Source organism: Dryobates pubescens, unplaced genomic scaffold, assembly GCF_014839835.1.
Source record: "Dryobates pubescens isolate bDryPub1 unplaced genomic scaffold, bDryPub1.pri scaffold_110_arrow_ctg1, whole genome shotgun sequence".
Taxonomy (NCBI): domain Eukaryota; kingdom Metazoa; phylum Chordata; class Aves; order Piciformes; family Picidae; genus Dryobates; species Dryobates pubescens.
In genome coordinates, this window is record NW_026530701.1 from 1 (window position 1) to 9,393 (window position 9,393).

At 47.6% G+C, this 9,393-nt stretch overlaps 1 protein-coding gene across 1 annotated transcript; it reads right to left on the reverse strand.

Moving 5' to 3' along the window:
• Positions 1 to 7,691: 7,691 nt before the first annotated feature.
• LOC128899652 (inositol 1,4,5-trisphosphate receptor-interacting protein-like 1) lies at positions 7,692 to 9,137 on the reverse strand. The gene has a single exon (XM_054179317.1). It carries the CDS (start codon positions 9,135 to 9,137, stop codon positions 7,692 to 7,694), a length of 1,446 nt encoding a protein of 481 aa, XP_054035292.1.
• Positions 9,138 to 9,393: the final 256 nt, after the last annotated feature.

Here is a 9,393-nt window from a genome sequence, read left to right on the forward strand (position 1 = left end):
CACATCATTCTGGAGCAGTGCCAACCAGCGAAGCAGGTCAAAAACCCGCTCACACTGCACACACCCATAGTCAGTGTTGCCCCCTGTTGCCAGTGAAAGGCTGTGGCATTCTTCACAACCTATGGCCTGGATGCCAATATCCATTTTGGTGGGTGCAGAGAGCACAGTCTTCCTCCTGCAAGTAGCCACCATCATGCCTTCAGTAAAAGTGAAGCACCTTGTGTCCTGCCCACACGCCCTGCTTCTGGAAGAGGACATTGTCCTGACTCAGGTGAAGGACCTTGCACTTGGCCTTTTTGAACCTCATGAGATTCATCTGATTGTCTGGGTCCCTCTGGATGACATCCCATTGCCTAAGCACATCAACCACACCGCTCAGCTTGGTATCGTTTGTAACCTTGCTGGGGGTGCACTCGATCCCACTCTCTAGATCATTGATGATGCTATTGAACAGCACTTGTCTCAGTACAGACCCTTGATGGACACCACTTATCCCCTGTGTCCCTCAAGCCGTTGAGACAGCAAAGTTTTTTTGAAGGAGACAGAAGCCTGGGCCACATTCCTACTTTTCTCATTCTTCACTGGGACATTGTCTATGCCAATGGCAGCAGCACTATGTTTGTATCCCTCAGAAATGAAGACAGGTCAAATCTGAAGAAAGGCAAACGGGACAAGGCCATACTAAGGTTCTGCATGAAACACACTAAGGTCCTACTTGCTTAGGAAATGAATCTTGTGTAAAAAGGCACAATTTCAATTGCTCCTTTGGAACTGAGCATGTTAACATAAACTTAGGGTTTAACTTTGCCTGGATTTTGTGTTACCTGGAGGTGTTTTCATTTCATTTCCCTGTCAGCAGCAGCATTTTTTAGAAACATACAGAAAAAATAACCTAAAAACTCAGCTAGAATTAAACAGCTCCTTGCTCTTGGGACTTATGGGAAGATTTCTAGCCTTCAACAGCACAGCCAGTTCTCCAAGGCAGATTCTCAGCTAAAATAAACCTACCATTTCTGCAGTTCCTGACAGTGAGTTAAACACGCAATATTTTATGCTAAAAAGCTATTCCTACCTCTATTCATCAATTAAATAGCTTTGCTAATATTTTTACTTTGACATCTGGCATTTTCATCTATTCCTTTGGAGTCTAATTAATGCTGCTTTAGAAGCAGTTTACAGAGCATTCCATTATGGTGTGAAATGGCAAATGAGGAACCTTTTGAAAGGGAAGACACTGTCCATTTCTCCTAGATAAATTCAGTTCTCGCAAACTGAGAAACGTCCTCCCTGACTCCTGAAACACCCAGAAAGCTAGTCAGCAGAGTGGCCACTCTGTTGTCCTTTTAATGATAAAGAGTAGTGAATATTTGAATAGCTTAGCTGTTATTTTTATTAAAGTGAGCTTTAGAGCTTTGTAGGATGGACTTGTGCAAACAGATCCAAAGCTTTGCTTGGCAGTGAGCAAGCAGAAGAGGTAGAAATTATTAGGTCAGAATCGCTTATCTCTAGGAAAAGGAAGAAAACTAAAAGACCCAGTGATGAATCTCTAAGGCACTTTGTCATATTGAGTAACAAATAGGTGGGAAGGAAAGCCATTACCACAGTCTGCTGAGTAAGCAATTGGACAATGCCATCAGAGCCTATAGCAAAGCAGCAATGTAAGTAAACATGCTGCAGCATGCATTATACTAGAGTAATCCTCCTGTATGGTCAGGATGTAAAGCTCAGTTAGCACTAAAAACAAGTAGGAGAGGAAGAGTTACAATGCAGAAGACTTCTGGGAGAGGGAAAAATAACAAGAAGAAGAGAAAACTAGAAAAAATTCTGAAAATAAAACCAGAAACAAACTCCAACCTCCTGAGATGAGCTAAGGTGTTTAAATTAGTTCCCCTCAGAAGGAAACCTATCTATACCCAGGTAGCATTCCCCATGTAAGAGTTTCTCTTCAGCAAGTGATGGTTGGTATATAGGTCATAACTGAACATGACAGTTAAATATATCAGGGGGAAAAAAGAGAGAGAGATGATAGAGGAGAGCCAAGCAATGTCTGTTTTCCATACTGAGGTAATTTTCATATTGATACTTGGGCTACTGGAATTTAGCAGGTGTTCACAATAGACTGTCTATAATAGTTGAAGACTCTGCCCCCAAACCAAAATCAGGTGTCCTCCAATGACAGCAGTTCAGATACAGTTAATTTTGAAGAAAATCAAGTCAATCTCTTGTTTGCCTACATATCTTTTTATGTGCATTTGACACCCTTTTCCTTGACAGGTTAGTGTTTAAACCATGGAGTGCTGATTCAGTGCTGTAGCACAGTAAACCAGAAAGAGTGCTCAAGTCCAGTGCCTCCGTCAAAGGAAGCAAATGAAAGCCAAATGATCTGACTCCATCAGCCATCAGGACACGACTGATGTGTCCTTGCTCCAGTTTTGTTGCTGAGCAGTAGAAAGCTGACAAGGCAGCAAGAGACAGCAAAGTATCTTTCTATCACCCTGCTTTACAGTCTGTCTTGTAAGACGTTCACAGTTTTCTGTTATCAAAAGTGACTGGGCAAATCTTTAAGTTCTGATAAATCAGATTCATAAGGAAGCAATCTTTTTAAATGAATGAAGGTCAGTGCAGATGAAAGGCACAAACAGAGATGAAGGCTTGCGATGGGATGAGCGAACTAAGCACTCAGAAATGGAAGGATCGCTTGGTTTGGGACCAGAGCTTGTTGTTCAAATACAACAAGTCCATCTCAGAAATGTTCATGGAACTATGCTGAATTATAGTCCACACCAAAACCTATGGGAAGAGACAAACCAAGCTTTTTGGGCGCAAGACATGGAGACCGCAAACAAAACCAGCTTGGTGTCTGTTGGCGTCTCAGTCAGGTAATGAAGTAACCGGACAGGGATAAAAGCTATCATGGCAGCATTCCATTTGCCATCAAAGAATCAATGAAACAGCAGCATGAATCCATATCTCTCAGCAGTACTAAGAGACACAATTAGAGAGGAAAAAGAAAAGCCAAAAGGGTGCAGGAAATCAGCATTCAAAGGCTGGGTGATAGCTATGTTATTCTAAAGGTTCTCTCTGCCTGCTGAATTTTCCATGGCTTCTTATGCCCCTGTACCAGAAAAGTAAAACATTCATCATCATCATGAGCACTGAAAATCAAAGGGCTGAAATGACTGGGATAATAAGAGATATTGTTGGTTTTCCCTTGCTTCTCAGTTTTGTGCTAATGGTGGAAGGTGCCCCGTATCCCTTTCTCAGGTATAGTCTCAGGAGACAAGGTGGACAAGGATGGAGTCCCCTGTCCACTCCCTGTGTGGAACACAGATTATTTGTGCAATAACCATGTTCAAGGAAAGATGTATGCAAACCTGTGGACAACATGCCTGGCCAGAAGCTTCAGATATGTTCACAGGCACATTCATACACAAACTAGACGGCACCTACAGAAAGGCTTTGCTCTTTCAAAGAAGGATAGAAAATCTTCACTGTCAGCTTTCTACTTCTTCATTTGCCACACATAAAAATTCACCTTGCTATCTTACTGTGTCAGAAGAAATAAAGTTGTTGCCTTTGGAATACACCTTTGAGGTCTTTGATTCCAACCACTAAGCTAACACTAGCGAATCTGATGCTAAACCATGTCCCTTAGCACAGCATCTACACACCTTTTAAACACCTGCAGTGCTGGGGATTCAGCCATTGCTTCCTCGGGCAGGCTGTTCCAGTGCTTGCTATCTCTTTCAGTTAAGAGCTTCCCTGTAATATCCTGTCTAAACCTCCCCTGCTGCAACACAAGGCCACCTTGCTGCAACCTCATTTCAGTTAGTTTTGGAGAGCAATGAGATCTCCCCCAAGCCTCCTTTCCACTTTCCACCTCCATAGACTTGTGTATGTCTAAATGGTGCAACAGATCACTAACCATCTCCTCTTGGGTTGTGGGGGCTTTCATTCTGCTCCCCATCGCTCTCTTCCAGCTCATGGGTCTGCTAGCCACTAAACTACTGCTCTTAGTACTGAAGACTGAAGTAAAGAAGGCATTGAGTACCTCAAAGGCTCATCCTTTAGCACTATGTTCCCCCCTGCATCCAAGCAAGGATGGAGATCCTCCTTCATCCTTCATTGGTTTCTCGTCTTCAACAGCTGAAGGCAGGTTGATTTCTAGCTGCTCTTTGGTCCTTCTAATTTTCACCATGCATAACCCCATGACAATCTTGTAGTCTTCCTGAGTGGCCTGGCCCTTCTTCCAGCGGCCATAGCCACTCCTTTGTTTCTCTGACTTGCAAAAACCCCTCTCTCTTCAGCCCTGCTGGCCTTCTTCCTTGGGACTCAGCTTCAGGCACACGTGGGCAGTCTGTTGCTGTGCCTTCAGAATTTCCTCCTTGAACAATGCCCACCCTTCCTTGACTCCCTGTCCCTTCAAAACCGCCTCGGAATGGACTCTGTCAGACAAACAGTTTCCAAAAGATGTCAAGGTCTGCCTGCTGGAAGTCCAGGGTTGCAGTTCTGCTGACCCCCGCCTCAGAGTACTCGCAGGACCCATTGCAGGGAACAATGAGCTGCTTTGTTTTCACTACTCCAATCTAAGTCATTGCCCATGCTGGGAACAGCAACTGAGTCAATCTTACAGTACCAAAATTAACATCTTGTTCACTTTTAAGGATTGACATGTGAGAACGATAAGAATTGCAGTTTGGATGAAATTAGAAGAGCTCTGTTCAAAGGCTGCATTTGGCCCTACGAGGAAAGAGACTCTTCCCCACTTTCTGTCAGAGGCCCTATTATAGCCTTATGCTCTCCCTAGGGAGAAACTAAACCTTGACTCAGTAGGGAGCACCTTTTAGAGCTGCTTCTTGTGCTGTGGCTCTCGCTATTCCTACGAGGTATGGTAAAACATTAGATTCACGACAAATTTCTGGAGACTGCAAGAGCACTCTGAGAACCTCACCGGAGAGAGTTTCTGAGATGACAGTATTCTTTCCTTGCCATATAATCCTCATTTTGGTTAGAAACTCCAGCTAAGCCAAAAATTGAGCAAAGTGGCAAAGAGGGTGTGACCATTCAAATCAAACTGGGATAGAGCCTTTGCCAGGACAGGACACCTGGATTGTCTCCAAACCAGCAAATACATCTCCAGGTTTTCAAGAGGCACTGTTCTGGCCAAAGTCTTGCAGGACAAGTACAGAGTTAGAAGAGATCTAGCATCCTGTCCAAGAGGGGCGAAAGCAGAATCATCAGGCACAAGTGTTCAGGAAGATTGCTCCACAGGTAAGACATTGTGAGGTTTTCTTCCTTCTCTGCTATGCTAAGAGGTCTGTAGGAACACACAACCTCATGCTTTTGCTATCTGGGTAACTATCTGAACCATGTTTAATCCCTGATAATGTTTCTATTTTTCAACTGCCCCACATTCCCAATGGTTGCCACCTTACCAAGTGCTTTGCCCTCAGTTTCCAGAGCCCCAGTGTCCCATTCTAACTTGAAGCATGCTGTCTGAAATGGGGGTTTCATGCACTCATGTAAAGGGCACGTTACTGCAATGCTTATCAAACGTGCTTATTAAGTGCTGCTAGAAGCTGAAACAAGCAGATGAAGAGGTTCTGGGGCACTGTGGAATAAAACGGTGCCCACCAAAGACTTTTTAAACCTCAAAGCAGAGCAAGTAGGACTCATGTTGGCACAGACAGGGTGAAGCCTCTCTGCCAGCTCCACATGTAAGCTGGTAAGCTCATGTGCTGCGAGGACTTTTAGCCCTAGTGCCTACCTGCAAGAAGGACACTTTGTCCGAGCTTGCCACCATGGGCTGCATTGCCTCCAACGGAGCTTCCCCCAAAGCATGCAGCCATCCAGGTGTCTGGCTGCAGAGAGTCTCACAGCCTCTCGCTGGAAGTAGATGGAAGTTGAGGAAGTGCCTGTGTGAGGTGAGAGAACTTGGGCTACATGCTGCGACTGGTGGTAGAGCTAAGACAGAGCACCCCATGCAGTGCTACAGGCTGGGGTGGGAGTGGCTGGAGAGTGGCCAGGCAGAGAGGGACCTGGGGGTACTGGTCGACGGTAGGCTGAACACAAGCCTGCAGTGTGCCCAGGTGGCCAAGAGGGCCAATGGCATCCTGGCCAGGATCAGGAACAGAGTGGCCAGCAGGAGCAGGGAGGTGATTGTGCCCCTGTACACTGCAGTGGTTAGGCTCCACCTTGAGTCCTGTGTCCAGTTCTGGGCCCCTCTGTTTAGGAAGGATGTTGACTTGCTGGAACGTGTCCAGAGAAGGGCAACAAGTTGGTGAGGGGCTTGGAACGCAAACCCTATGAGGAGAGGCTGAGGGAGCTGGGGTTGCTTACCATGGAGAAGAGGAGGCTCAGGGGAGACCTTCTTGCTCTCTACAACTACCTGAAGGGAGGTTGTGGACAGGTGGAGGTTGGTCTCTTCTCCCAGGCAACCAGCACCAGAAGAGGAGGACACAGTCTCAGGCTGCACCAGGGGAGGTTGAGGCTGGAGGTTAGGAAGAAATTCTACAGACAGAGTGATTGCCCATTGGAATGGGCTGCCTGGGAAGGTGGTGGAATCACCATCACTGGAGGTGTTTAGGAGGAGACTTGATAGGGTGCTTGGTCGCATGGTTTAGTTGATTAGATGGTGCTGGATAATGGGTTGGACGCGATGATCTCGAAGGTCTCTTCCAACCTGGTTTATTCTATTCTAGTCTAGTCTGTAAATAGGCTGAGGGACACAATAGAGTGGGAGCAAGAGACAGACTGCTGGATGCATGCTTTGAATTTTCCAGGGCAGGAGCATGCACAGCCAATAGGAAAAGCCCAGGATCAAAGGGATTCTGCATCCTTCCCCCATCAGGAGGTTCACAGGGCTCCAGTGGTAAGCAATCAGTGGCCACCTGTCCCAGTAGTGGAAGCAAGTGAACCCTCTCCCTGCCCACCAGGCCTTCCTAGGTGCAAGTACACAATAGGTGTGGGGCTCTGGAGGTGAGGAGCAGGCAGTGGGCAATGTGGGTGTCAACTGATCCATACCAGAGGAGTCAGGACTACCAGAAAAGAATGACTTCACATATCCTAACCAGTGCATACATAATGTACTGGCTGGGGCAAAGTATTATGGGCCTTGAAGTTCAGATTGTAACATGAGAGGCTCTCTGAAATGCAGCATGGACAGAATGAGTGTGTGCCTTGAGTTGGAACCACACTGATCAAAGATCTTGCCAGGTCATTGGGATTGCCCAAGGGAAATGCCATAGGGGCTCCAAGGCCTTGCATTTTCTTATGACTCCCCAGGAATGGCCAAGGAGACACACTTCACACTTCCTGCCTGCACAGCTGCAGATTGCAAAGCTGCAGAGGGATAGAATTTCTTGCAATTATTCCATGGTACAGCCATGGAGACCTGTTAGGGAGCCTTAGTTACAGAATCACTGAAAACACAGCCCTCCACATCAGCTCTTCTGCCAACGTGCTCAGCCCAGCTCTGTGGGAACTGAGCAGTCAGCGACCTATGCCCACATTTCCCAACAAAATGAAGCACAGGCACAGATGGAGCAGTTGCTCAAACACTCTGATTATTTATCTCAAAGACAACAATTATTTCCAACTGTGGACAGAGGAGAGATGCTGGAAGGCATGGACACCATAGAAGAGCTGACATTCACTGTCCAGATGGTGACAAGGCTGTGGTGTCCATGACATCAGTCTGGGAGCCCTTTCAGGAGCTCCTCCTGAAGCTGCTCACACTGTCTCAATGCCCTGGCATGGGCATCCGGATTCTGTACCAGATGCTGCAGTATGTTGTATGGCTCACACTCTTCAAAGCATTTGGGCAAGATGATCTCCTCGGGCATGGTACTATTGCTAAAGAAGAAGTGGTTGAGCTGTTTCTGTTCCACAGACTGGTGCAGGAAGTTTAGAATATCCACCACCTGCCGGAAGCAGCCCCTTCTGCACCAGCTGGACAAAGGTCTGGTGTTCAGGAAGTGCATGACAATTGTCTTCAAGGTGTAGGGAGAGAATTCTGTGTCCTTCAGCATGCGGGTGCAGAGATGCAGGCATCTGAGATGGAAACTGCCCTGTGGCACCTGGCTGGTCATATGGCTGAAGAACTTGCTCTCTGCCACGGCGCAGCTCTGTTGCCATATTGTGCTGCGGATGTAGGTGTCATTTGCACTGTGGCTGGTGAGGAAGATGTCTGTACATCCTACCTGCACCCCAAGAAGCACTTCAACATAGAGGGGTCTTCCTGAGCCACTTGTAAGCATGAGGTAGCAGGTGCGTTGGCTGTATGGCAGCACCTCCATCTTGTAGTGACGTGCCCAAGGCAATGCCACCCAGGCTTGTTTCACCAACCTCCGGAACCAGAGGGCAAGTTTCTCCACATCTAGGTATGAGTGGGTGCAGAGGAAGTCCAGCATATATGGTGGCCGATTTTTCATGCGCACGTGATGCTTGGGGCTGTGGATGAAGCACAGCATGTTCCGGACCCTGCAGGCACATTCCAGCACCACACGGATGCGGTAGTCCCTGGCTGGAATCCGCCCCAACGTGGCAAGCTCCCGGTGGAAGCTGTGCCCAGCAGGGGGCTCCAGGGGCACAAGCAGTTGGTAGACAGCGTCGTCTGCCTCACAGGGACTCCAGCCTTCGAAGGCGCTGCCCACACCTATGGCAGGCTGCAGCACTGGCACGAAACTATTTGAGAGGCGCGTTCGCAGGAATCGCAGGAGGTCATCCACCAGCTCCTTCACTACCCTGCTCCTGGACATCATTATCTGCCCAGGCCACTCAATGCACCCCGAAGTAATCCTGTTTCCTGCCTGCTTATTTTCCACACCTTCTCTATCACTGCCTTCCTCTTCTTCCTTGTCCTTCTTGTCTGTGTTGTTGTCCAAGATCTCCTTCTCGCTGCCACCAGAGTCTGGTTCAGACCTTGTTTTCCTGAGCCACCGCCAGAGCCAAAACAGGAGGATAAGGCCTCCAGCAATGGCAGCAAAGAGCACAGCTCCCCAGGTCGTGATGCTCTGCTCCTCAGGCCTCTGCTGCACGATCATGGGCACCAGGTTCCTGCGCAGTTGGCTTCTCCTCTCCATCTCCTCCATCAGACGAGTCACCTCCTCGTTCATCTCCTTCTCGTGATCCTCCATATGCTGCCAAGCAGCCTGGTTGGAAAAATCATAGAATCATACAATCAGTAAGGTTGGAAAAGACCTCAAAGATCATCAAGTCCAACCTGTCACCCAACACCCCATGACTACTAAACCACGGCACCAGGTGCCATGTCCAGTCCCCTCTTGAACACCTCCAAGGATGGTGACTCCACCACCTCCCTGGGCAGCCCATGCCAACAGGTAACAATTCTCTCTGTGAAGAACTTTCTCCTCAGCTCGAGCCTACATTTCC